Source organism: Lucilia cuprina, chromosome 6 (genome assembly GCF_022045245.1).
Source record: "Lucilia cuprina isolate Lc7/37 chromosome 6, ASM2204524v1, whole genome shotgun sequence".
In the NCBI taxonomy this organism is placed as follows: Eukaryota; Metazoa; Arthropoda; class Insecta; order Diptera; family Calliphoridae; genus Lucilia; species Lucilia cuprina.
In genome coordinates, this window is record NC_060954.1 from 48,021,384 (window position 1) to 48,048,886 (window position 27,503).

At 30.2% G+C, this 27,503-nt stretch overlaps 4 protein-coding genes and 1 long non-coding RNA gene across 6 annotated transcripts; 4 read left to right on the forward strand and 1 right to left on the reverse strand.

Moving 5' to 3' along the window:
* Positions 1–420: 420 nt before the first annotated feature.
* On the forward strand, positions 421–2,776 carry LOC111684912 (putative gustatory receptor 59f). The gene is made up of 4 exons (XM_023447142.2): positions 421–1,266; positions 1,382–1,444; positions 1,497–1,586; positions 2,557–2,776. Exons 1-4 carry the CDS (start codon positions 421–423, stop codon positions 2,659–2,661), a joined length of 1,104 nt encoding a protein of 367 aa, XP_023302910.2. The 3' UTR covers positions 2,662–2,776.
* Positions 2,777–2,907: 131 nt separating this feature from the next.
* LOC111684911 (eukaryotic translation elongation factor 1 epsilon-1) lies at positions 2,908–4,626 on the forward strand. Its single transcript, XM_023447141.2, has 3 exons — positions 2,908–3,111; positions 3,215–3,517; positions 4,158–4,626. Exons 1-3 carry the CDS (start codon positions 3,031–3,033, stop codon positions 4,308–4,310), a joined length of 537 nt encoding a protein of 178 aa, XP_023302909.1. The 5' UTR covers positions 2,908–3,030; the 3' UTR covers positions 4,311–4,626.
* Positions 4,621–13,576, reverse strand: LOC111684905 (serine-threonine kinase receptor-associated protein). The gene is made up of 3 exons (XM_023447134.2): positions 13,294–13,576; positions 5,202–5,867; positions 4,621–5,129 (listed from the first exon to the last, which is right to left on the reverse strand). Exons 1-3 carry the CDS (start codon positions 13,409–13,411, stop codon positions 4,930–4,932), a joined length of 984 nt encoding a protein of 327 aa, XP_023302902.1. The 5' UTR covers positions 13,412–13,576; the 3' UTR covers positions 4,621–4,929.
* Positions 13,577–15,672: 2,096 nt separating this feature from the next.
* Positions 15,673–22,878, forward strand: LOC111684915 (little elongation complex subunit 1). 2 transcript variants are annotated; one of them, XM_046954869.1, is made up of 4 exons: positions 15,673–17,324; positions 17,386–17,544; positions 17,885–19,322; positions 19,368–22,878. In XM_046954869.1, the coding sequence occupies exons 1-4, from the start codon at positions 15,806–15,808 to the stop codon at positions 22,741–22,743; spliced, it is 6,492 nt and encodes a 2,163-aa protein (XP_046810825.1). In that variant the 5' UTR covers positions 15,673–15,805; the 3' UTR covers positions 22,744–22,878. The 2 variants fall into 2 exon arrangements, with proteins under 2 accessions (XP_046810825.1, XP_023302913.2); XM_023447145.2 differs by having other exon boundaries at positions 17,885–22,878.
* A 2,228-nt stretch (positions 22,879–25,106) lies between these two features.
* Positions 25,107–26,494, forward strand: LOC111684922. The gene is made up of 5 exons (XR_002762742.2): positions 25,107–25,344; positions 25,522–25,617; positions 25,798–25,907; positions 26,094–26,205; positions 26,445–26,494. It is a non-coding gene; the product is annotated as an uncharacterized LOC111684922 (long non-coding RNA).
* Positions 26,495–27,503: the final 1,009 nt, after the last annotated feature.

A 27,503-nucleotide genomic window follows, 5' to 3' on the forward strand; every position in this document is an offset into this window, starting at 1 on the left:
TATCTATCTATCTATTTACCTAATTATCTACCTATCAATATACTGCTTTACCCACAACCATCATTAATTAATAGAGTATATAACACACCACCCCCCTTCCCCATTTCAATCAAATTTATTACAAAATTGAGATTAATTACATTTTAATAATTATAAAAACATTTATTAAATCAAGTATTACAATAAATACCCCCAATCAATATTAACACCTTAAACAAAAGGGAATTTCATTCAGATCCATTTAGTAAACGTTTATACTCATCAAAAAGAAGACATGAAACTACTGAAAAAATCCCCCAACAAATTAAAACCCTTCAATCAGAAAAATATTGAACAAAATGAGAAAGAAGACGAAACAAAGAAACAACAATTGCAAAGACAATTCTTTAAAATCTCCAAAAATTTCCTCATAATATCGCAATGGGAGTGCATAAGCCAAGAAGTGATATAAAACAAAGAGATCTAATACTATATCGTTTGCATGTCATCTGGTGCTTGAGTATATATTCAATTCTGGCTTTTTGTGTTTACGATGAATACACTTTATCGAATATTGAATTGCCAACTGTGCAGAAACCTTTATATTTCAGTGAATATTTGGTATATCTTATACATTTATTGGAATTAATACGTGTGATAAATTTTCGCCGTGAAACATATTGGAAATTTCAAATATTTGTTGTAGATTTTGATCGTATTTTATACGATATGAAAATGAGTTTAAATTACAGAGATTTACAGGCGTTCTTAAACTGGCACATGACCTTGATCATATTGCATTTGGTGTCTACAATTATAATCGGTTACTACTATAATGAAGGTAAAATTATAAATTTTCTACGCACCAATACTGTCTATATCTTACCAAATGTCATCATACATATTTCACTGTTGCAATACTATGCATTACTTTTTATGGTCTATAAACGAGGTGAGAAATTATTGGAATATCTGGAAAAACTTTTGAATACTTCAAGCTACAAAGATATGTGGAATTTTCGTCATCAGTTACATTTGCTACGGAACTTATTTGCAAAATTGGATGAATTTACTAAAGTGATTAATGATCATTTTTCGATTTCTATATTGCTGGTCTATTTTGGTTCGTTTGTCAATTTGAGTGTTAATGTTTTCTTGTTGTATAAATATTTAAATGCTTGGGATAACTCGAATCCGGCCTGGACTATCTATTCATTAGCCTGGACTTTTATGCATATTGGAAAAATGTTTTTGATTTTATATTACAATCAAAATGTACAAAATGTGGTAATTTTTTGTTTTTAATTTTGATCGAATTTTTTTAAGAACTATTATAAATTTATAGTTATTTTTATAAAATTATTTTAATTGGTAAATTTTTTTATCTTAATAACCATTTCAGAAAAGTAAAGCTACTGTACTGCTGAGCTCAATGAAGTTTGAACATCGATCGGTCGAATCTACCGTAAGTTTTAACCCATAAATTGTCTACCAATTTTAAAATATCATTATTTTAGTTACGTCTTTTTATATTACAACTAATGTCCGATACCCGAAGTAATTTTGTATGTGGATTAGCAGCTTTAAATATGAACTTTATAACATCGGTTAGTATTCGTAGATTTACTCTATAACAGGCATGACATATACATATAAATCTTGAAGTAGTACTTACTAGGGTTCTATAGCATTTTATGAAAAGTCGACTTCTCGACTTTTTGCATTTTATGAAAAATCGACATTTCGACTTTTGCATTGTATGAAAAGTCGACTTTTTGCATTTAGTTAAAAGTCGATTTTTCGACTTTTTTCATTTAATTAAAAGTCGATTTTTCGACTTTTAGACTTTCAATATTTTATAAATAGTCGACTTTTCGACTCTTTTTCGACTTTTTCCGACTTTTCGACTTTTTCGACTATTTTCGACATTTGACTTTTTTCGACTTTCCGACTTTTTTCGACTATTTTCGACTTTTTCCGACAAGAGTTAAAAATTTATAAAGTTGCCAGAAGCGTAAATTTATAATGTTGCCATTTAACATTATTATTATTATTATTCTTATTATTATTATTTATTATTATTAATAAAAAAATTTTATTTATATTTTTTTCTATTTGTTGCAATTTTTTTGAGTTTTTTCGACTTCTTTCTATTTTCGACTTCTTTCTATTTTCGACTTTTTCCGACTATTTTCGACTTTTTCCTACTATTTTCGACTTTTTCCGAATTTTTCGATTTTTTCGACCTTTTCCGACTTTTTTCGACTCTTTCCGACCTTTCGACTCTTTTCGACTTTTATCAACAAACTCGACTTTTCGACTTTTTTCACAGACGATAGTCGAGTTATCGACTTTTTTGAAACAAAATAGTCGACTTCGACTTTTCGACTTTTTTCAACAAAAATTCGATTGTTCGATTATTCGAAAGTCGATTTATAGAACCCTATAAACCACTAGACTATAGACTTAATTATATAAAATTATAGACTTAACTGAATATAAAAATAGTTTTCAGTTGTAGAGTAACTTCACGGTTTTCAATTATTACTAAAATTTACGAACATTTTTTATTTGTAGCTTTTGGTGGCCATATCTACATTATTTATATTTCTAGTACAATATGATATAACCTTTGAGGCTCTAACAAGGACTCACAATTCTGGAAAACCAAATAATATCTAATTTTTTTCACCGTTCAATAACATAACACTTTAAAAATTAAAACCAGACCATTCTTTCGGATCTAGTATGTGTTCCATGTTACTGCCATTAAAAATAGTATAACGATTTTTAAAACCTCTCGAATTTCGTTTTTATTTGCATATTTAGAAACGTTAAAAATTTGAAAATAACAGAAAACATAGACGGCTTACAGAAAATTATTAGCCGCCGTCGGCATATTTAGTCTATGACTCCGCTAAACGCCGTTAATATTATTTGCTTGGCGCAGTTCTCTGGAGAGCAGCAAAAAAAAGCGTGTACATTGCTAAAAAAAATTCTATAAATTTTCCTAGTTTATTTTTAAATAAAAAACCACTTTATTTAACAAAGATGTGCGAAGTTGAAGCTGTCTCAAAAATTGCCAAATGTTTGCAGGTGCCTTTGGGTAAAGTCCAGCTAAACGAAGAACAGGTCTGTATAATGAACAAATCGTTGAATTTATTTTTATTAGTTTTTCCTTGACCTTGTTACTTTATTTATTATTTTATGTGTGCTGGTGTATGTACATTTTTAGGTGGTAACACGCACTCTCAATAACAAAACAGTCTCAGGATATGCCACTATCCTTAATAGTTTAGCCAAAGAATCAAAATCGAATATTGCCACCAACAGCTATCAAACACGTGAAATTGAGGCTCAAGTGTATCAATGGATTGAATTTGCTGTTCTTTACGTGGCACCTGGCTCAAAGGATAAACACATTGCCCAACAATTGTTGCGGGATTTTAATAAGATGTTCTTGAAGCAATCGTATTTGGTGGGACATTTTCTTACTTTGGCCGATTTGGCAGTATTCTATGCGATTTATGATTTGGTGGTAAGTACTTATTGCGATAATTAGATTAGTTTCGAATCTTTATATAGTTGACAGGACAGTCAGTATTACAGCTTGATATTTGAAAGAATACGTGACGTCATTAACCTGTAGTAGACAAATGTAATGCAAAATATGAAATGCCATATGACCAAGACTAGATGTGAAGATACTTAAAGACTGGATAAGCTAAATGTTAGGAACTAGAAATGTAGAGGAACTAGAAAATAGGTTCCATGATCCTTAGATTTATTGATTCTAACAGTCTACTAGGTCTTTACATTCTCAAAAGAAATAAACAATGGTCGTTATGGTTTCCTAAACCAAGATAGATAGCTAGGTAAATAGATAGATGGACAGATAGGTAGATAGATATATACATAGATAGATAGATAGATAGATAGATAGATAGATAGATAGATAGATAGATAGATAGATAGATAGATAGATAGATAGATAGATAGATAGATAGATAGATAGATAGATAGATAGATAGATAGATAGATAGATAGATAGATAGATAGATAGATAGAAATGGATCAAGATGGATGATAAGGGCCAAACTAATTTAATTTTACAATTTCTTATTTTCAATCTTTATTAATCTTAATCTTATTTATTAACCAAATTTTCTTCTTTACAGAAATCTCTATCTCCCATCGAAAAGGAAAACTATTTGAATTTGTCACGCTGGTTCGATCACCTGCAACAATTGCCCGAAGTCCGTCAAGGTAGTGATTTGTTAAACTTTACCACAATCTATTTGCATGGTTGGGCTACTGGTACTCATGTTTAATTATCATTTGTTTTAATTTTGATTTTTTTCTTTCTTTTTTTTTTGGCAAAAACAAAATAAAGCAATATTTATTTTTCCTATTTATTTTATTAATACATTTAAAAAAAAAACGCATTTAAAATAAAATCCTCACACTTTTTGTTAAGTTAAAAAACAAAATATTTAAAATTAAATTATTAAAAATTGTGTGTTATTTTTTAATTAAGAAAGCCTAAGTATTGAGAAACATAGATGTGTTATGTTGTGGCAATAATTTCAATTACAACTTAACTTTTTTTTATGATATGACCATAATAAAACAACATTTTATCTTTAATACCAATTATTGTTCATTATTCTTTTGTTTAATATTTAGAGCAAATATTTTTCAAATATAAGTTTGTAAATAATATGAGTAAAATAGCAGCATTTAGGAATTAGAAAACTAAAGAAAAAATATTTTACTTTTTTTTGTTTTTTTGTTTCCGGTTAAAGTTTAAATGCAACTCAACCGTTTTATAGTAATTAAAAAGGATATTTAGCAAATTAAATCAAAAATTTTAAATATAAAAAAGTACAAATATAATAGAAAAGGACAGGGGAGGGGAGGGGAGGGAGATAAATGTTGGACAAATTAAAATTAATTTGCATGTACTTCACGGGGTGAATTTAAAGAGTTGTTTAATTCATTAGGTTCAGTACATTTCCAGAGACCATAAGTTTTGCCCACAGTAGTTTGCCATAAACGCAAAGTACCATCCTCAGAACCACTGGCATACAGTTCACCATCGGGCGAAAATTTCACTGAGTGAACAGGACCAAAGTGGCCCTTAAAAGATTCTATAAAAAAGAAATAGGAAAAATTATAGCAGTTTTTTTTTTTAAAGGAGATTATAACTATTACAAACTTACCAATTTCATTGCCAGTTATATAATCGAACTTATACATTTTAAAATCTTCACCACCACACACAAACACATGCTTATCCGGATGCAAACTGGCCGACGAGACATTAGTGGGCACCTTAACTTCTTTAAGTTTCTTTAAAGTTTCCACTTCCCAAAAACTAATACTGGAACCATGAGTTATCGTAAGTATATGATTGTCTGCGGAAATCTCTAAACTATTCGGATTGTTGGGGAATGAAAGACGTTGCACCTCATTGCCGGTCAAACGATCCCACAAACGTACGGTCTTATCATCAGCTGCCGTTATAATGCACTTATCATTGCGACAGAATAGTGCTCTTTTAATGGCGCCACCATGACCGCTATACATTTCTGGCTCAGCCTGTGGCTGTTCGAGATTAAAGACACGTACCAATTTCTCATTGCTGCCTGTAACTATATTCTCGGAATTCGTATCAAATGCCACCGATTTAACAATGTGTTTGTGTTGGAAACTATGTAATTCACCGCCTGTAATGGCATTCCATACTTTTCCCGTAAAATCTGCTGCACCTGATGCTGCCAAGGTGGCATTTTTATTTAAAGCTACACCCCATACAGCTCCCTTGTGACCCTCAAATGTACCTATCCAATCGCCGGTATCACCCTGCCGTAACATGGGACTGCCATCTAGCAATAAAAAAAGAGAAATACATTGTTATTTACAAAAAAAGAACGTTTAAAAAAAGCTTTTTAAAATTGTATTTTTGTTTCACTTTTTTGTGTAAATTATAGTTTGCGGAAACAACCTTGACTCAATGACTTGCCTCAATGCCAACGACCTGATAGCCCCACCATTTTTACTCACATAATACATTACAGGCACACAACAGCGACGACAAAACAACATCAGCAGGTATCGACTAGCATGATGTCTGTCTTTCTGTTTGTCTGTCTACACTTTTAAAGCATAAAACGAGAATTGCATTGTTTGTTGTAGTGAAAAAAGCTTTTTTTAAGTTGCATTTCTGTCTGTTCTACTGATATTTTTAATACTTTTTGTGTATGGAATATAAATGCATAATTATGTAAAGATTTACTTATATTACCGGTATTATGACTGATTCTATAAGTTTTATTTGAATTATAATTTTATTTCAAGAAATTCCATAAGAAGCTTTAAAACTTATTAAGAACTAAAGTATTAATATTCGAAATTGGAATATGTACGCAATCTGTAATCCAGAGTCTGGTTTATAGTGCAGACTCCAGTCTACAGTTCAGACTATAGTTTAGCCTATAGATCAAACTATAGTATACTTTAGTATAGTTTATTCTCTAGTTCAAACTATGGTCTAGACGACAGTTCAAATTATAGTCTAGTCTATAGTTGAAACTATAGTCTATAGATTAGTCTATTATCTAGTTTATAGTTTAGTATAGTCTAAAGTCTAAACTATAGTCTAGCCTTTACTCTTAACTACAGTCCAGTCTATAGTCTAGTCTATAGTATAGTATATAGTATAGTCTAAAGTCTAGTCTAAAGTCTTGCCTATAGTATAGTCTATAGTATAGTCTAAAGTCTAGTCTAAAGTCTTGTCTATAGTCTAGTCTATAAACTAGTCTATAGTCTCGTCTATAAATTAGTCTGTTTTCTAGTCTATAAACTAGTCTATAGTCTAGTCTATAGTCTAGTCTATAGTCTAGTCTATAAACTAGTCTATAGTCTAGTCTATAGTCTTGTCTATAGTCTAGTCTATAATCTAGTCTATAGTCTAGTCTATAGTCTAGTCTATAGTCTAGTCTATAGTCTAGTCTATAGTCTACTGTATAGTCTAGTCTATAGTTCTAAGTCTAGTCTATAGTCTGGTCTATAGCTTGGTCTATATTCTAGTCTATAGTCTAGTCTAGACTATAGTCTAGTCTATAGTCTAGTCTATAGTCTATAGTCAAGTCTATAGTCTAGTCTATAGTCTAGCCTATAGTCTAGTCTATAGTCTAGTCTATAGTCTAGTCTATAGTCTAGTCTATAGTCTCGTCTATAGTCTCGTCTATAGTCTAGTCTTTAGTCTAGTCTATAGTGTAGGCTATAGTCTAGTCTATAGTCTAGTCTATAGTCTAGTCTATAGTCTAGTCTATAGTGTAGGCTATAGTCTAGTCTATAGTCTAGTCTATAGTGTAGGCTATAGTCTAGTCTATAGTCTAGTCTATAGTCTAGTCTATAGTGTAGGCTATAGTCTAGTCTATAGTCTAGACTATAGTGTAGGCTATAGTCTAGTCTATAGTCTAGTCTAGTCTATAGTCTAGTCTATAGTCTAGTCTATAGTCTAGTCTATAGTCTAGTCTATAGTCTAGTCTATAGTCTAGTCTATAGTCTAGTCTATAGTCTAGTCTATAGTCTAGTCTATAGTCTAGTCTATAGTCTAGTCTATAGTCTAGTCTATAGTCTAGTCTATAGTCTATCTATAGTCTAGTCTATAGTCTAGTCTATAGTCTAGTCTATAGTCTAGTCTATAGTCTAGTCTATAGTCTAGTCTATAGTCTAGTCTATAGTCTAGTCTATAGTCTAGTCTATAGTCTAGTCTATAGTCTAGTCTATAGTCTAGTCTATAGTCTAGTCTATAGTCTAGTCTATAGTCTAGTCTATAGTCTAGTCCATAGTCTAGTCTAGTCTATAGTCTAGTCTAGTCTATAGTCTAGTCTAGTCTATAGTCTAGTCTATAGTCTAGTCTATAGTCTAGTCTATAGTCTAGTCTATAGTCTAGTCTATAGTCTAGTCTATAGTCTAGTCTATAGTCTAGTCTATAGTCTAGTCTATAGTCTAGTCTATAGTCTAGTCTATAGTCTAGTCTATAGTCTAGTCTATAGTCTAGTCTATAGTCTAGTCTATAGTCTAGTCTATAGTCTAGTCTATAGTTCTAGTCTATAGTCTAGTCTATAGTCTAGTCTATAGTCTAGTCTATAGTCCTAGTCTATAGTCTAGTCTATAGTCTAGTCTATAGTCTAGTCTATAGTCTAGTCTATAGTCTAGTCTATAGTCTAGTCTATAGTCTAGTCTATAGTCTAGTCTATAGTCTAGTCTATAGTCTAGTCTATAGTCTAGTCTATAGTCTAGTCTATAGTCTAGTCTATAGTCTAGTCTATAGTCTAGTCTATAGTCTAGTCTATAGTCTAGTCTATAGTCTAGTCTATAGTCTAGTCTATAGTCTCGTCTATAGTCTCGTCTATAGTCTCGTCTATAGTCTAGTCTTTAGTCTAGTCTATAGTGTAGGCTATAGTCTAGTCTATAGTCTAGTCTATAGTCTAGTCTATAGTCTAGTCTATAGTCTAGTCTATAGTGTAGGCTATAGTCTAGTCTATAGTCTAGTCTATAGTGTAGGCTATAGTCTAGTCTATAGTCTAGTCTATAGTCTAGTCTATAGTGTAGGCTATAGTCTAGTCTATAGTCTAGACTATAGTGTAGGCTATAGTCTAGTCTATAGTCTAGTCTATAGTCTAGTCTATAGTCTAGTCTATAGTCTAGTCTATAGTCTAGTCTATAGTCTAGTCTATAGTCTAGTCTATAGTCTAGTCTATAGTCTAGTCTATAGTCTAGTCTATAGTCTAAGTCTAGTATATAGCTCAGTCTATAGTCTAGTCTATAGTCTAGTCTATAGTCTAGTCTATAGTCTAGTCTATAGTCTAGTCTATAGTCTAGTCTATAGTCTAGTCTATAGTCTAGTCTATAGTCTAGTCTATAGTCTAGTCTATAGTCTAGTCTATAGTCTAGTCTATAGTCTAGTCTATAGTCTAGTCTATAGTCTAGTCTATAGTCTAGTCTATATTCTAGTCTATAGTCTAGTCTATAGTCTAGTCTATAGTCTAGTCTATAGTCTAGTCTATAGTCTAGTCTATAGTCTAGTCTATAGTCTAGTCTATAGTCTAGTCTATAGTCTAGTCTATAGTCTAGTCTATAGTCTAGTCTAGTCTATAGTCTAGTCTGTAGTCTAGTCTATAGTCTAGTCTATAGTCTAGTCTATAGTCTAGTCTAGTCTAGTCTATAGTCTAGTCTATAGTCTAGTCCATAGTCTAGTCTAGTCTATAGTCTAGTCTAGTCTAGTCTAGTCTATAGTCTAGTCTAGTCTATAGTCTAGTCTAGTCTAGTCTATAGTCTAGTCTAGTCTATAGTCTATAGTCTAGTCTAGTCTATAGTCTATAGTCTATAGTCTAGTCTAGTCTATAGTCTATAGTCTAGTCTAGTCTATAGTCTAGTCTATAGTCTAGTCTATAGTCTAGTCTATAGTCTAGTCTATAGTCTAGTCTATATCCTAGTCTATAGTCTAGTCTATAGTCTAGTCTATAGTCTAGTCTATAGTCTAGTCTATAGTCTAGTCTATAGTCTAGTCTATAGTCTAGTCTATAGTCTAGTCTATAGTCTAGTCTATAGTCTAGTCTATAGTCTAGTCTATAGTCTAGTCTATAGTCTAGTCTATAGTCTAGTCTATAGTCTAGTCTATAGTCTAAGTCTATAGTCTAGTCTATAGTCTAGTCTATAGTCTAGTCTATAGTCTAGTCTATAGTCTAGTCTATAGTCTATCTATAGTCTAGTCTATAGTCTAGTCTATAGTCTAGTCTATAGTCTAGTCTATAGTCTAGTCTATAGTCTAGTCTATAGTCTAGTCTATAGTCTAGTCTATAGTCTAGTCTATAGTCTAGTCTATAGTCTAGTCTATAGTCTAGTCTATAGTCTAGTCTATAGTCTAGTCTATAGTCTAGTCTATAGTCTAGTCTATAGTCTAGTCTATAGTCTAGTCTATAGTCTAGTCTATAGTCTAGTCTATAGTCTAGTCTATAGTCTAGTCTATAGTCTAGTCTATAGTCTAGTCCATAGTCTAGTCTATAGTCTAGTCTATAGTCTAGTCTATAGTCTAGTCTATAGTCTAGTCTATAGTCTAGTCTATAGTCTAGTCTATAGTCTAGTCTATAGTCTAGTCTATAGTCTAGTCTATAGTCTAGTCTATAGTCTAGTCTATATTCTAGTCTATAGTCTAGTCTATAGTCTAGTCTATAGTCTAGTCTATAATCTAGTCTATAGTCTAGTCTATAGTCTTGTCTATAGTCTAGTCTATGGTCTAGTCTATAGTCTAGTCTATAGTCTAGTCTATAGTCTAGTCTATAGTCTAGTCTATAGTCTAGTCTATAGTCTAGTCTTTAGTCTCGTCTCGTCTAGTCCATAGTCTATTTCAGAGTATAGTCTAGTCCATAGACTATTTCATAATATAGTCTAGTCCATGGTCTATTTCATAGTATAGTCTATAATCTAATTTATAGTTAAGTTTATAGTCAAGTCTATACTCTAATCTTCAGTGCATTTTATAGTCTAGTTTACTGTCTAGCCCATAGTATAGTCTAGTCTATAGTCTAGTTTTATGTCTAGGTTTTAGTCTAGTCTTAAGTCTATTATATAGTTTAGTCCATTGTATAGTCTATAGTCAAGTCTAGTCTAGGCTAGTTTAGTTTAGTTTCTATTGTTTATGGTTCAAACTGTGGTCTATAGTTAAATCTCTGTAGTTCAAACTAAAGTCTAGTTTAAAGTTAAAGCTATAGTATAGTCTACTATTAAAACTATATCCTATAGTTTGGTCTGTAGTCTGATTGATAGTTCAGTCTATAGTTAAAAAAAAAACTCTTAAAAATAACTGTAAACTGAATACAAATTTTTGCATAAATTTAATTTATTATATCAAAAAATAAAATTGAAAATGAAAGCTGTTTATATGTAAATACACATGACATGATGTTAAGTTTAAATAATGATTTAATAAAATAATTTCATTAAAATTGTGAATTTTAAATATATATTCAAGAATACATTTCGTAATATTCTCTGTAATCAAGGTGAGCAAGAACAAATGAATGAATGTTTCAAATTAAAAAAAAGCAACAAAACAAACTAAATCATTAACAGAGAAAAAACTAAAGAAAATCTACAAAGAAACACAGCTAAATGTTTAAAACAAAGAAAGAAATAAAACATTTATTAAAAAAAAAATATTATAAAATAACAAATTATTTTGCTTTCTACTTTAAAATAAATAAAAAAACTAAATTACAAAAATTATTTAGAAAACTATACAAAAATTGTTTGCAATTTTAAAGCTCTCACAATAAATGATTAAAAACAACATGAGAAATTTCAAGGTGCTTCCCGTATGTGCAACGAGTTTATCAACGAATCAATAACAAGCAGTCACCAGCAAACATCTCTCACTTAAAGGAAATTAATTACAATAACTGCATAATACTTCTGAAAATTGCAGCAGATCTGCTGCTTTGTAATAAAACGTCAGTACGTTTTACAAACACAATAATAAAAATTAATTAATTTCAAATATTTCTTTTTGTTTTCCTTAAATAATTTTGAAAAAAAAACAACAAAACTTGTTGTTGAAAACAATCAGGAAAAAAACGTAATGCAGCAAAACAGTAAACAGCAAAAACAGAAATAAGATGTTTTTGCAAAAAAAAGTAGTCATAAAAATATTGTCGGAAATTCTAAATTTAATAAACATTAACATAAAGAGATCATTTTATGAAAGCTGATATAAAAAATAATCTAATCAGGTTGAAAACCTATTATAATATGATTTGAAATGGACAAAATCGGTACAGATAAATCGGTCCAAACTCATGCCTAGAGTTTCGATTATAGTTTCGTCTGTAATCTAGCCTTTAATCATAAGTTTTGTCAATCTTATAGCCTTAATTGTAGTCTTTAGGATTGACTTAAGATACGTGCCTACAGTCTTGACTACAGCCAGTCTAGTCTGTTTAATAGTCTACTCTAAAATCAAGTCAATGGCCTAATCTATAGTTTAGTCTGTACTATAGTCTAATAATGACTACAGGCATGTCTAGTGTAAAGTCTAATCTATAGTCTATAATCTAATCTAGCCTAAAGTCTAATCTAAAGTCTAGTCTATAGTCTAGTCTATAGTCTAGTCTATAGTCTAGTCTATAGTCTAGTCTATAGTCTAGTCTATAGTCTAGTCTACAGTCTAGTCTATAGTCTAGTCTATAGTCTAGTCTATAGTCTAGTCTATAGTCTAGTCTATAGTCTAGTCTATAGTCTAGTCTATAGTCTAGTCTATAGTCTAGTCTATAGTCGAATCTATAGTTTAGTCTATAGTCTAGTCTGTAGCCTAGTCTATAGTCGAATCTATAGTTTAGTCTATAGTCTAGCCTATAGTCTAGTCTACAACCTAGTCTATAGTCCAGTCTACAACCTAGTCTATAGTCTAGTCTACAACCTAGTCTAAAGTTTAGTCTGTTTGCTTAGTCGATTTTTTGGTGAAAAGAAAATGTTTTAGGGAAAATGTTTTTCACTTAAATAATGTTATCTATTGGAGGAAATAAACCATAGGTATAAAATAATTATTATTATTTAATAATAATATTTAATTTTGAGATTATTTTAAATATATTAACATGCTATAACATTGATTTAATAATAATGACAATATCACTTTCACAAGGTCAGTTGCTTAACATACACCCCATGAATTTTAGTTTATTACAAAATGCAAAAAAGTGCTATTTCATTTTAGTAGTGGGATAAAAGTAAAATTCATAGTAAAACTTATAAAAATTAAAGGAAATTTAGAAATTGAATACCTATTTACTAAAATGTTGTTTTTAAAAATTAGAGATTTTTTCAGTTTTTTATATATAAAGTTTAAAATTTTATATGAATTTTGTTTAAACAGGTTCTCTGAATAGAAATAGCAAATCCATACCTTGACCTAAATATATACATATGTATATATCTATTTTGCAAAATAGAAGTTTAGACCATTGTTTATATTAGCAGCCATCAATCAACATAATTATAAACTACATAAATATAATTATAATAGAAATATAACAATTCATAAACAGAAAATAGAAAAACTTGTTTCTTTTTTTATATTTAACTGATATTTTTGTAATATACAATTAACCTTAGACCAGAATATGACTGTCTATGGAAAATAGTGGAAATTGCTAGAATTTCCTATCAAAAATGTTTTTTTTATAGAAAAATTTTCAATTTTCTTTAGTTTTTTTTTTAAATACGCTTTAAATTTCGAACACTTACCTTTACATGCCGATATTAAAAAGTAGCCACTATCACAAACATCACTAAAATCCAAATGCACTACAGGGCGAGTGTGTCCACTGCAGGTTAAGGGAATCTGACGTAGATTTGTGGTCATTTTTTTGTTTTTGTTTCTTCTAATACTATAGCTAACGCTGATAAATAAATACACAATACACTATATTCGAGTATTAATTAAATTTATAATGCAAGTTTTTTGTTTGTTTTAATAAATTTTAGAAATTTTGTTTTTTAATAAGATTTTTTTTATATTGATCAGTCTTAATGCACTTTTTATTTAATTACTTGTTTTTGTTTAAATGTAACTTTTAATTAATATTAATTATTTTCTAATTATTTAAAAAAAATCCTTGCAAATATTTGTGTTTTAGTTGTCTGGCAAATATGAAAAATAACCTTTTACTTTTGGTTTGTTGTCTTCTTCTTTATAAAATTTTGTGTAATTTGTTTCTTTCTTCTTTTACTTTTTTAAGTTTTGTTGTTTAATGTTGATGATGATGATAATAATGATGTTGTTATGGTGGTGTGCTTTTTTTTGTCAGCCGTCGTTGTCTATATTGTTGTTGTTTTTTAAATTTTTTCTTTCTCAGCTTTTTTGTGCTCTTTTTTTTGCAAAAGGAGTTGTTAAATTTGTTTCTTGACGTTTGTCCCAAATTGAATTTTTATTAAAAATTTTTTGCACTTTTAATCAAATATACTTGAAAATTTACACTTTTTTTATTGATGAGAATTATGTAAAAAATTTAAATTATTTTGCATTTGAATGCGTGTGTATTTGGAAAAAAACAAAAATGAAATGAATTTGTTTTTTTCTACGTTACCGACTTGACGCGTGAACCCGAACAAATGAACAAAGCGAATGACAACTATGTGGTGAATTCGGGCTATTTTATTGTTTTTTTTCGGTTTCTGTTTTCTTATTGGCTGTGTGGTGTAAATAAATAAATACACTGTAAAAATGATGTTTTATTTTGCAAGATCTTTTAACAAACGTTCAATATTTAAAATTTTATTAAATATTTGTCTATTTTTTAAAAAATCTCAAGCAAATGGATTTCACATATAAAAGTTGACTTTTAGACTTCGCAATTTATAGTTTTGACTATTTTTGAACAAATCGTTCTTCCGACTGTTATTTACAATATCAACCTTTTGACATTTTTCTACAAAATAGTAGGGTTCTATAGTTGAAACGAAAAGTCTTTTCGACATTTTGCATTTTGTGAAAAGTCGACTTTTCGACTTTTGCATTTTATGAAAAGTCGACTTTTCGACTTTTTGCATTTTATGAAAAGTCGACTTTTCGACTTTTTGCATTTTATGAAAAGTCGACTTTTCGACTTTTTGCATTTAGTTAAAAGTCGATTTTTTGACTTTTCGACTTTTTTCATTTAATTAAAAGTCGATTTTTCGACTTTCAATATTTTATAAATAGTCGACTTTTCGACTTTTTCCGACTTTTATCGACTTTTTCCGACTTTTATCGACTTTTTCCGACTTTTATCGACTTTTTCCGACTACTTTCGACTTTTTCCGAAGCCAGAAGCGTAAATTTATAATGTTGCCAATTAACATTATATTATTATTATTATTAATAAAAAATGTTATTTATATTTTTTCTATTTGTGGCAATTTTTGAGTTTTTTCGACTTTTTCGACTATTTTCGACTTTTTCCGACTATTTTCGACTTTTTCCGATTTTTTTCGACTTTTTCCGAATTTTCGTCTTTTTTCGACTATTTCGACTTTTCGACTTTTTTCGACTTTTCGACTTTTTTCGACTCTTTCCGACTTTTCGACTTTTATCGACTTTTATTTACAAAGTCGACTTTTCGACTCTTTTCATAGACGATAGTCGAGTTATCGACTTTTTTGGAACAAAATAGTCGACTTCGACTTTTCGAGTCGATTGTTTGAAAGTCGATTTATAGAACCCTACAAAATAGTCTATTTTGACTAAAAGTAAATTGTTTTTCATATTCATACAAATATGTTTTTAATAAATCATAAATTTTCTTCTTCAAAAGCACATTATTGACAACACTGTCTCTAAGCATGCTTTTCGTCGGCTTTTTTGACATTTTATATGTTTACATCAAAAATTCAAATAAGATGAAGACATTTAGACAGCTGATTGGTTCTCTTCATACCTGAAAACTATCAAACTCTCTATATAAAAAATATATCTGGCTGCACTAATACTGTCAAAATCTATAAATAAAGAAAACAGAGCTCGCATTTAACAACACCCTGACACATTCGCCTCATCTGTCTGATTATTTTGATGAAAAAAAGTTCTTGTTTATTAAAAAAATGTGTTTGCGCTAAAAATGTGAAGAAAATAAACGTTTATCAATAAAAAAAAGAAATATTTAATTGGTTTTTTATAAAATGTTTTACAAAAAACTTCTTAAAGTTTAAATAAAATAAGAATAAAACAAAATATTAAAAAAAATTGAATAAAACCAAAGTGTTAGATATTTTCTCAATAATGGAAGAAATAAATTTGGATTTTCTAAGAACGCCTCCCAAGCAAGGACATTCTGTGCCAAGGACTCAAACTCCATGTAATTATAATGCACTGGATGTAAGATTTAGCAAAAAGAAACTGTCTTCCAGAAAATTTGAAATGGCGCAAACTATAGCCAAAGTGGATGAGTTGTTGCAGGAAATTGATAAACTTCGTAGTCAAAACAATGGCTTACAGGAAAGACTAAAAGATTTCCAACAGACAGCTCAACAAGTCCAGCAGCTGTATAACAAAGAAAAACACGAACATGCTAAAGCTCAAAAACAATTAGAAAAACTACAAGTAGAATATGATAAAATTGATGAGGATTTAACAAATAAGACTTTGATGAATGAGCAAATGAAGGCACGTTTAGCACAGTACGACGGACGACCTATAAGTTTTGATAATCTGGCAGTAAAGTATGTAAGAATCATGAAGAAACTAGAGGCGGAAGATGTATTGAAATATTTACCCGATAAAGATTTAGTCGAAAGACTAAAAGAATACTGTGCCACCATGAAATTGAAAATAGCACCAATTAGTAGTCCCAAAAAAGGCAAAACGAGGAGTAATAAAATTAAAACTCAGGAAATGTTTATACAGTGTGATCTATTAAAATCTACAGCAGTTTGTCTAAACTGTAGTAATAAACCAAAAATGCAAGATAAAACAATACAATGTTCCACACCATCGACCATCAAACATGATCAATGCACACAATTTAATTCTACCGACAAACAGGAATGGCTAACATGTAACAACAAACCTAAATTAATAGATCAAAATACACAATGTTCTACAAGAACAACATCAACAAAACGTGATCAGGCTTCTCAGTACATTAGCACCATGATAACTCGACAAACTAATACCGAAAAGATTATACAAAAACATGTACAAACCATGTTTCCAGAACCACAAAAAATACCGGCAATTGATGATATATTAAACGTCTATTCCAGATGGTCTAACATAAGATCTGTATCACCTTTGTTGGAATCACCACCCGCACGTTTAAAAAAGGATAATAACAAAAAGTCCATAAACATTGGCACTTGTACAATGTTGTGTAATATAAGAAGAAAAATTGATTATCTACCTCCCAATCAAGCCAACAATATTAAACAGGAAATTATTACACCTTCACCCTCTCCAACGCCAAATATAAATCCATTATCGTCCTCAAATAGATCACGCATTAGTTCACTTTCAAGTCAGGTAGCTAGCAATCAATATGCTAGTTCTATATTGAATTTATTTAATGCTAATACAAATTCAGCTCTTGGTCAATTATCGTCGAATGCTTTTAATGAACTTTGGCAAATATTTGGTAAAATGCTTTTGAGTTTATTACAAACAAGCAATGCTGGCATTGCAAATACAAATCAAAATTCCGCTTTAAATCAACAACAGTTCCTTGATTGGTTGCTGGATTTATATGTGAATTCTCAGCCGCCAAATACCTCTACAACAGAGACTCAAACGTTGCTGCAAATGGGTAAATTTTAGATTTTTAATAAAATTATTTAGTATTTTTAAGTTGTTTTCTTTCTTTTTAGATAACTCTAATGATGCTAGGGGAAGTCCCATACGTTTTAATGAATCTTCTGAGTTGTCATCGAATGTTGTGAGACCAGAAGCTCAGAAAATAATAACTGCTAGAATAAATACTGTAGAAGGAGAAAGTGTTGAGCCTTTAAGAAGGGACAGTATAAGAGGTAAGTTTACTAGCTGATGGATAGATAAATAGATAGATAGATGGATAGATAGATAGATAGATAGATAGATAGATAGATAGATAGATAGATAGATAGATAGATAGATAGATAGATAGATAGATAGATAGATAGATAGATAGATAGATAGATAGATAGATATATAGATAGATAGATAGATAGATAGATAGATAGATAGATAGATAGATAGATAGATAGATAGATAGATAGATAGATAGATAGATAGATAGATAGATAAAGCGATAGATAGATAGATAGATAGATAGACAGACAGACAGATAGATAGATCAAAATCCATTAATTTCTCTACATTACTTTTCAGACAATTCTCAATATATTCTACAACAGCGAGCCTCAATAAGTCCAATTCCCACCAGCTTCACAACTTCAAACATCCTCTTAGAAAACTATTCACAGGATTCCAACTCTATGGACAGAGAAATACAACAAATGCATAATGCTTCAAACGCAACTGAAGAACAAACTCCTTCCAAAAAGTCCAACATAAAAGATGAAGATAACACACGTAGGCAGCAAACTAAAATTTCAAATAAAACGAAAACTAAACACAAACTATTGGAACAAATACAAGATCTTATACCGGAAATTAATTTAAATAAAAAGAAACGTAAGGCTTTAAAACGTCTACTTAAAACTAAAGATCATCGTAAGAAGTCATATGAAACAAGAAAATCTAAACATTCTAAAGCAGATACAATTAAACAATCATCTGTTGTGATATTATCAAATGAAACTATACCCAATGAAAGTGAAGAAACTGCCGTAGATTTTCTAAAAACATTCGCTCTTACACAAGATGGAAATATCTCAGAAACTGAGAAAATTTTCTTAGAACAAAGTTCAATTAAAGTGACAGAAAAAACAGAGGAAGAATTTACATTTATTAAACCCTCTAGTAGTTTGCCACGAACTAAACTAACGCCTAGAAATGTCAAGGATTCAGTAAAACGTAAAAAATCTAAAGCCTGCAAGAATATAGCCAACAAGTACCAATTACTATTTGGTGATTCAGATAGTGAGTTAGAAGAGCCGGAAATAGAAGAGAACAATGCAAAAACTGTGATAAAAACTAAATTTAATTTAAGTGAAGAGGCTTATAGAGAAGCTATTAATGTTAATGACAATGTTACGGAATATTCCACAAATTGGTCTAATGCTGAAATTATAAATTCTACAAATATGCTGCCACAAACGAATGATTACGAAGAGAATAATGCCTCGAAAGCCTGTAGTGATTATGAATCTTGTCATTTAACTTTAAGACAGGCAGTAGATCAACAATTATCTTTGCCTGTTTTAAATACGCCAGTTTTCGAAAGGTCTTTTGATGGCTGTGAAAAGATCACTGAAAGATTTTCTATACCCGACTTACCAACTCCTTTATTAAAAAGACTAGAATGTGAGCATCTGCCTCAAATGGAATTGCTTGAAAATCTTAAAGATTCTATAGAATCAGAAGTGCGTTTAAGGGAGATTGAACAGGATTTAGAAATATCATCGGATGTTTACTGTTATAAAGGAGATGAGACTGAAACATTTGAAAAAGTTCCTAACGTTGGGTTAACGATTATTTCTACACAAACATCTAATGAGGAATCTTGTACAAACACTACGAAATTAAAAGATGTGGAGAGTAGTATTAATTGTTTGCCAAACTTAAATGATGAAAGTGAGAATGCTGTTGTGGATACAACCTCTCAAAAGGATTTCAATACAATGTATGCCAGTGATTTTGAAAAGGATTTGGAATTATCATCAGACAATGAAAATAGTAATTTTGAAAGGGATCTGGAATTATCATCAGACAATGAAAGCCAAAGAGAACTAAGCTACGCTCCTGTATATAGCAGTGATTTTGAAAAGGATCTAGAACTATCATCAGACAATGAAAGCCTTATAAATGAAAGTTTTTGCAATGACACAAAGGAAATAGAACAGGAAACAGAAAATGAATTACCAAACCAAAGTTGCAACAAAACATTGGATACAACTACTTCAACTGAGTCGGATGATGAAAGAATTTCTAATGAAAGTATAGAAAGTGCAGAAATACCAAATAAAAGTTGCAACAAAACTAAAGACTCAAATACTTCAACAGATTGGGATGAAGAAAGGTTTTCTAAGGAAAAAGAAGCAAGTGAATGGCCAAGTAAACTTCTAAAACCAACTAAAGACATACCTATAGGGGAAGGAGAATATAATCCATTAAAATTAAGTACCAAAGAGGAGAATAACCTTGAAGATAATACGAAAACGGTTCCAGAGGTAATAAAAGCTAACAGCTTTAAGTCCAGTCCAAGTAATTTAGACAAATTAAACTCTATTAAAGAAATATCATTAACATGTTCGGATATTGCAATGAATGCCCCTACAATAATAAATAAAACAAAATTAACTAATTTAGCGGAAGGAACTGGATATAATTGTGTAAAAGAAAGTGCCATTGAAGAAAATAACCTTGAATTACTTAAGCAAACGGAAAACAACATGAAGGTTAATAGAACTTTTACTGAGGAACTTAAAAAAGCTGATAGCACAATAGACAATACAAATAATTTAGAAAAATTAAACTCTAGAGAGGAAAATTCATTGTGTTGGTCTGTAATTACCATAAATGATTCAATAGAAATGGAACAAACTTTAAATAAAACAGAATTATCACAGACAGCTGAAACAACGGATGTTAAGGAAACTGGGCACCAAATAAAAAGCTTAGGTCTAACAAAACTTAAACTTTTAGATTTAAATAACTCCAAAGGTAATCGAAGAAATACAATAACTGAAACAAAAGAAGAAGTTAAAACGAAACCATCAATGAAAGATCTAGAACAAGTTTCAAACTGTGCGGACTACAAAAAGAACCCTAATAAAACTAGTGAGAAGGATAAAGATAAAAGCGAAACAAATTTAGCAAATACCCAAAGGATTTCCTTAAATTTGGAAAACGAAGTCTCTAAACTAAACAAAGAACTTAATTTAAATACCTCACTGGATACCGAAGATGAAACGGATGACTTAATGATCGATGAAGATCAAAATGAAGCAAATTCGAAGGAAACGAGTACAGAACTAATGGAAACCAATGAAAATTGTGATGAAACTATAAATTCCTCAAATATTTCCACATTATTAAATAGTACTCTTTATAATGAGGTGCTAACAGAGTCACTCAATCCTATAGTAGATGATTTACTTATGAACGATGTGATCGATGCAGAAAACAAACCCAAAAGAGGAAGAAAACGTAAAAGTGAGTGTTTAACTGAAGTATTGCCATGCAAAAGATCACAACGTTTAAAGGCCAAACAAATGATATTGGAAGAAAGTTTAAATCTAAGTAAAACTCCTATTAAACTGGGTAAATATACAAAACTAAATAAAAATGTAAATAATGTACAAAAGGAAGAAGCTAAAACAAAAAACGTTAAAATGAAAAGTGAAAGCGGTGAAATGAACTGTAAATTAAAGGAAAATGAAACTGCTATAGAAATGGGTTTCTTTAGGGAAAGATTAACAGAAGATAGCAAAGAAATGAAGAAACTAGATGGAAATCCTGAACTTTCTGTAGATACTAACAAACTAAATGAAGATAACTCTCTTAATACAACAAAAATATGCATTGATACTAATGATTTAAGTGATATTGAACCAAAAACCTTTGAATTAAGAACAACAGCTAATATCTGCCACTATCATCAACATACTACTACTAGTACTTTAACAACGGATTCAAATTTTGTTTATACAGATTCTCCACAATCTCCTCCTCCTGCTCCTCCTTCTTCTTCTCCCTTAGAAAGCAACAATGAAACCATTGTTAACATACCTTCCGAGCGTCTTTCACCTTTTAAGCCTCAATCCAACAATCAAACACTATTCGATGTTTTAATCAATTCCTATAGAAATGACAATCAAAAACATGTCTTAGAATCTTTAAGCACCAAGGAAAGTCAACGTCAAAAAAGTATCTTAACACAATATCATAATGAAATCAATGCATATTGTTACTCAGAAATGGAATTGGATCCTAATTGCACGTCTGTACAGTTAATTAACAAACTTTTAAGTATTTCAACCGATTATGCTCTCATACAGAAAGCTTTAATAACTATAGCCCAAAATTCTAAAGGTAGTAATGTGCCGGAAAATGAATTACCCTCGATAATACAAGAAATGCCACCTCGACATTTATCCAAATGTTTGCAACGTCTATTTGCGGTGCTAAGCAATATAATGACAAAAAATGTTTGTTTCTGTCAAGATTTAATTGATAAAATAGAGTTAGTACTTTTCAATTGGAAACAAATGGAAAATTTATCTCTGCAAGCCACCTTGAATCTGACACAACTCTATTTAATGGCCTGTAAAGTTCAGGAATATGTACAAATGCCTAAACATCCTGCAAGACTTTTTATAGCAAAATGTTTGTATTTCTATTTGTTAAAATCCAATCTAATGATTCATGAAGTATTGATGTGGTATCCTACTGTCTTGCCTCATCGTGAGGATAGAACTTATGATCGTTCGGATGCCTTAATAAGTGTTATACAACAAATTCTAATGAGCACTAAATATGACATGGATAAACCTGATTTACGTGGTAAATCTCTGCTCTCTAAGCTACGCTATGAATATCACTTTGAACCCTTTAAACCCGCCTTAGAAGAAGTCATCAATGTTTTGGTGGAGAAATTAAAAAATTCCAAATTTTATAACATCTCACTGGCCTTTGGTCTATTGTGTAAACGTTTAGGTGTCCCTAGGACACAACAACTTATTCTAGGCCAACACTTACTGCCACTGGCTAATGAATACTATAGTTTGGCTTTAAAAACCGCCGAGTATGATAAACGTATTGCCGTATTATTGGAAATAATATCCATGATTGTTAAACCATTTCCCTTGGAAACCGATGCAAAAATCTATTTCAATGAATTTGCCCGTTTCCTTAATGGTTTTGATCGTCAACTTATCCAGGAGGCCGCCTTGTGTTCCATCTTACGTTTGCAACGTTTCGATCTGGAATATTGTTATAATTTACTGCGTCATTTTCAACCCACCTACGATTTAGATACTCACACTCAGGCTATGTTAAAGACATTTCTACATCGTCGTCCTTTGAACTATTGGAAGAATTTGAAGTCAAAATATCCTAATTAATATTAATATATATACTTAAGTTTATTATTAAGTGTTAATACTAGTTTAATGATTAAAAATATTTTATTAAATCAGTCTTATTTAAGTATTTTTATAAGATAAGATAAATAAAAGCAATATTTGCTATTTTTTAAAGAAAATTCTTGAAATCTTGAATCGATTTTTATTTTTGCTCCATTCAGCTTTAGAGAAGTATTGCAAATATGATTTTTTTAAAGGACCCAGCCCACAAGCAGGGCATTCATTAGGGAAGGCAAGGTGTAGTTGGGTTCTGCAGGCATTAAGCATATTGCACCGAAATCCGTTGTGCCAGAATGATTCTGATTTTTCATGGCAAGTGCTCTATAATGTTTGCTAAAGGCGGTGGGCCGCTAAATGCTTTATAGAGGTTCTATATGATGTATATGAGGATCAATGTACTCTGCACATCACTACGTATGCTTTCTTCGTAAAGTCCCTCTTTGTTAGTTAAAATCGAAATATTAAAACTGAAGGGCGGGTTTTTCTGATAAAGAAAATCTTCATTCTTTGGTTAAACATGGTTTAATATAGGTATGTTTCGTGTTTTTAAGTTGTCAGTAAAGTTACTTATTATCTTAGTTTAACTGAGTGTAATTGGCCAATTAAACTCAAGTTATAAGTGAGAAAACACAATTAACAAAAACAATAAAACAATGATTTCGGCAGAACAAAAACTTAATATTTTAAGTAAATTGCAATTTTCTGATTTGTTTTGTTTCATTAATTATTGTTTTAAATGTTTATTTAACATTTTTGCAAAATTTTCCATTTTACAAAAGTATTGTTTGCAAAACAAAACAGCTGTTCATTGTTTATGTTTTTGAGTGAAAAGTTGACAATTCTAACAAAGTTAACTGAGCTTATATCTAGAACTGAAAAACACAATCATTGGCTAAAGTCCGCCTAAATTTGTTCCGAGTTTAATCTAACAGCAAGTAAAGCCTAGTTTAACAGAGGACAAAGAAACCCGCCCCTATTATCTTAGTTTAACTGAGTGTTATTCGCCAATTAAACTTAAGTTATAAGTTAGAAAACACAATTAACAAAAACAATAAAACAATGATTTGGGAAGAACAAAAACTTCATATTTTAAGTAAATTGCAATTTTCTGATTTGCTTTCTTCTATTTATTATTGTTTTAAATACTCATTTAACATTTTTTCAACATTTTTCATTTTACAAAATTATTCTTTGCAAAAACCAGCTGTTCATTATTTATGAAAAGTTGGCAATACTAACAAAATTAACTAAACTTAAATCCAAAACTGAAAAACACAATCATCGATTAAAGTCCGTCTAAAATTGTTCCAAGTTTAATCTAACAGCAAGTTAAACCTAGTTTAACTGAGCAGTAAGAATCCCGCCCTTAAAGTACTTAACTAATTATCCGCTAGACTGTTGACGAATTATGGGCTAGACTATATACTACTCTATAGGTTTAACTATGGATTATACTGTAAACTAGACTGTAGGTTAGACCATAAACTAGATAACGAAGTAGGCTATAGACTAGACTACAATGTAGACTAAAGACAAGACAACAAACTAGACTATGAACTAGACTGGACTATAGACGAAATTATAGAATAGACTAGGTTACACACCATAGACTCGACTGGAGCCTAGACTATAGAGTAGTCTATAGATTACACTATAGGCTATAGGTTTGGACTACAGACTAGACTGTAGACTTGACTATAAACTAAACTGAATACTAGTTTTGGATTACGCTATAGAATAGATTATAAGCTAGTTTATAAATTAGACTATAGACTAGACTACGCTATTAAATAGACTACAGGCTAGACTATATAGAATAGAGTATATTATACACTACACCATAGAATAGAGGCTTAACTAGAGATTAGTCTATATACTAGACTGCACATTAGATTATAGACTAGACAAGACTACAGACTAGGCTGTTGACTTGACTATAAACTAGACCGCAGACTAGATTATAGACTATAGTAGAGAATAGAGTATTTACTGGACTATACTTTAGACTACTTATTATTGTTAATAATTTTTAAAAATACTAGACTGTAAACTAAACTATTACAAATTTATTTATTCATTACAGTAGTATAGAAGCCTTATTATTCCAATTAAAATATATTACAAAGAAAATGGGTAAATATTAAACAAAAAATGCCCTTCTTTAATTATCACACAATTTCTTTCACGTGTAAACAATTTCAAAGACATTTTTAAAATCAACTCTGATTTTTGTTTAGTATGGCAATACTATTTATTCAAAAAAAACTGCAGCCAACTTCACTCAGTATGTTGGCATAGTTTTCAAGTAATCGATAACCATTTGAACAATTTTATGTTTCTCAAAATGAGTACTTAACAAAAATTCTGGGAACAAATCTTTCATTTATAAATCAACAAGAAACGCGACAACATTGAAGATAGTTTTTGTCAAATACTAAGGCAAATAATAAAATTAAAACGATAGAATGGATATTTTATTTAAAAGTCCAAAAGTGTGAAGATAGCTGCCGTGAAATTTGAAAATGTGTTGGAAAATTTCTTAGAAATTGAGAAAACCATGTGGAAAATTTTAACTTTGAGGTTAGTATTTGTGATAAATGGATTTTTTTTTTTTTTTAATGATGATTTTACGTACCGCCCCAGTCTGAACATTAAATGTTGATTGGTTTTTTTAACTGAAATTTAATAAAAATCTAAGGAATTTAGATTTTTTTGGAAATAAATTAACTAATTTTTATATTTTTTTTATAATTTTAGTATGTAAACTCTGAAGAGATAACCAAACTGGGGAAATTCCTGTAAAATTGTTTACAATGTAAACGGAAATGGATCCTAGGATGGTGTAACCATGAGGTAAGCATTGTTTTTTCAACTTTTTACAATATTTGTTTAAATGATGATTTTGCGTACCGCCCCAGTCTGAACATTAAATGTTGATTGGTTTTTTTAACTGAAATTTTATGCAAATTAATAAAATTTAGAGATTTTGGAAGTGAATTTACTAATTTTTATATATTTTTTTTATAATTTTAGAATGTAAACTCTTAGAGGTGGTGAAGAATTTGGAAAACTATCTGTACAGGATGTACAAGAAATTAAATCCTCTTGAAAGTGATTTCTCTCAAAATCCCTCTAACTATGAGGTAAGTTATTCTTTTTCAATAAAACTATTGAAAAGTTTTATTATTATGATGATATTTTTAGTAGACAAGCATATAACTGAACTTTTTATGTTGATTACTTACGTCTGAAAAAAAAACGTCAAAAACTTAGTTTTTATTTAAAAAAAGTAATAAAATTTAGTTTAACACGTGTTTTTTATCTTTTAGGAACTTCTTGACATCTGTTTCAATTCCAAAATGAAATCAAAATGGTTGCTGAACACGCTGTTTTATTAACACAATGTTGCAAAGATGCCAGATCATGTGTGAATTGTATTAGGTGTGTATTCATTTTTTATAAGATTTGAATTTGTTTTCAAAATTTTAACTTTTGATTAAAATTGAAATTATAAATAATTTATTAAGTTTGGCAATGATGATATTAGTTATCCCTGTCATAAAGCAAAAAATCATGATGATACTGGTTGACTGAAAACAAACTTAATAAACAATTTATGTTTTTAAATTATTGTGATTTAAACATATTATTAATTTGATTGTAATTTCTTTTAATTGCAGTTTATCCGTTGGTGTTAATGAATGCTATTATAGTAAAATCGTTTACTTAAGTGCCAGTTTACGTATATCTAATACTTTGTGAACTCAAAAAAAGATTTAATAAAAAAAACCCCTTTAATTAGAAAACCTTGTGTATATTATTTTATATATTTTCTTAGTGTAGTCTGAAATTTCGTCTACTTGGGGGTCAAAATGCCATTAGGCGCAGTCTGACTTATAAAATATCAACATGTTTTATAAAAATTGTTCATTAAAATAGTCAAAAGTACATTGATAGTGATGAAATATATGCCATTATGATGGACCTTTCCAAAATTTATCGCAGTACTGTAGTTCATTGTTATTTTTGGATGCTAATGCACATCATAAATATCTATCTATATATTTGTGATGTGATTCATTTCCTAAAAGGTCTTGCCAAAGTAAATTTATATATACTTAGGTCCTGTCCAGTTAGGACTGTCACAGAATTCCATTTCGACCGAAAGTGGAATGATAACTTGTCAATGTTTAAAAAAAAATAATAACTTTAAAGTTTATTCCACTTTCGATCGGAATGAAATCCTGTGACAGGCCTATATACTGCATTTGTAAAAAGGAATGAACCGATTTTATCCATTTTTAATAGGCTTCGTCCTTGGGCGAAATTTCATTAAATTATCTCGAAAAATGCGACCTGTACCTTGCGCACAAGGTTTACATGTACAGTCAGGAGGACGAACGGACATAGCTTAATCGACACACAAAACGATTCTAAGCCGATTGGTATTCTTTAAGGTGGGTATAGGACGAATATTTTTGTATCTTACAAACATCAGCACAAACCTAATATACCCTCCCTACTAAACCTACCTACCTTTTGTAATTTTTAAAAAAGTTTGCCATTTATTTGGCGCCATTTTTTATGCACTGTTTTAAAAGTGGTTATCACTTATTGTTTCTTTATTTACTATTTTTCTGGCGATTTCATTGTTTGACTTAAATTTTCTTCATTAAAATAAAAAAAGTAAAAAGTTATGATAATTTTTTAAACAAAAGTCAAAACTTTTCATAAACGCT

Excerpts from the sequence above, each read along its gene's own strand:
- LOC111684905 (XM_023447134.2), bottom strand. The coding sequence starts at position 13,411 with ATGACCACAAATCTACGTCAGATTCCCTTAACCTGCAGTGGACACACT. Across the intron at positions 5,868-13,293 it reads TTTAATATCGGCATGTAAAG|ATGGCAGTCCCATGTTACGG; the intron begins GTAAGTGTTCGA and ends TTTTATTGCTAG. Across the intron at positions 5,130-5,201 it reads TATAACTGGCAATGAAATTG|AATCTTTTAAGGGCCACTTT; the intron begins GTAAGTTTGTAA and ends TCTTTTTTATAG.
- LOC111684915 (XM_023447145.2), top strand. The coding sequence starts at position 15,806 with ATGGAAGAAATAAATTTGGATTTTCTAAGAACGCCTCCCAAGCAAGGA. Across the intron at positions 17,325-17,385 it reads TCAAACGTTGCTGCAAATGG|ATAACTCTAATGATGCTAGG; the intron begins GTAAATTTTAGA and ends CTTTCTTTTTAG. Across the intron at positions 17,545-17,884 it reads AAGAAGGGACAGTATAAGAG|ACAATTCTCAATATATTCTA; the intron begins GTAAGTTTACTA and ends ATTACTTTTCAG.
- LOC111684911 (XM_023447141.2), top strand. The coding sequence starts at position 3,031 with ATGTGCGAAGTTGAAGCTGTCTCAAAAATTGCCAAATGTTTGCAGGTG. Across the intron at positions 3,112-3,214 it reads TCCAGCTAAACGAAGAACAG|GTGGTAACACGCACTCTCAA; the intron begins GTCTGTATAATG and ends GTACATTTTTAG. Across the intron at positions 3,518-4,157 it reads ATGCGATTTATGATTTGGTG|AAATCTCTATCTCCCATCGA; the intron begins GTAAGTACTTAT and ends TCTTCTTTACAG.
- LOC111684912 (XM_023447142.2), top strand. The coding sequence starts at position 421 with ATGGGAGTGCATAAGCCAAGAAGTGATATAAAACAAAGAGATCTAATA. Across the intron at positions 1,267-1,381 it reads ATCAAAATGTACAAAATGTG|AAAAGTAAAGCTACTGTACT; the intron begins GTAATTTTTTGT and ends TAACCATTTCAG. Across the intron at positions 1,587-2,556 it reads ATATGAACTTTATAACATCG|CTTTTGGTGGCCATATCTAC; the intron begins GTTAGTATTCGT and ends TTTTATTTGTAG.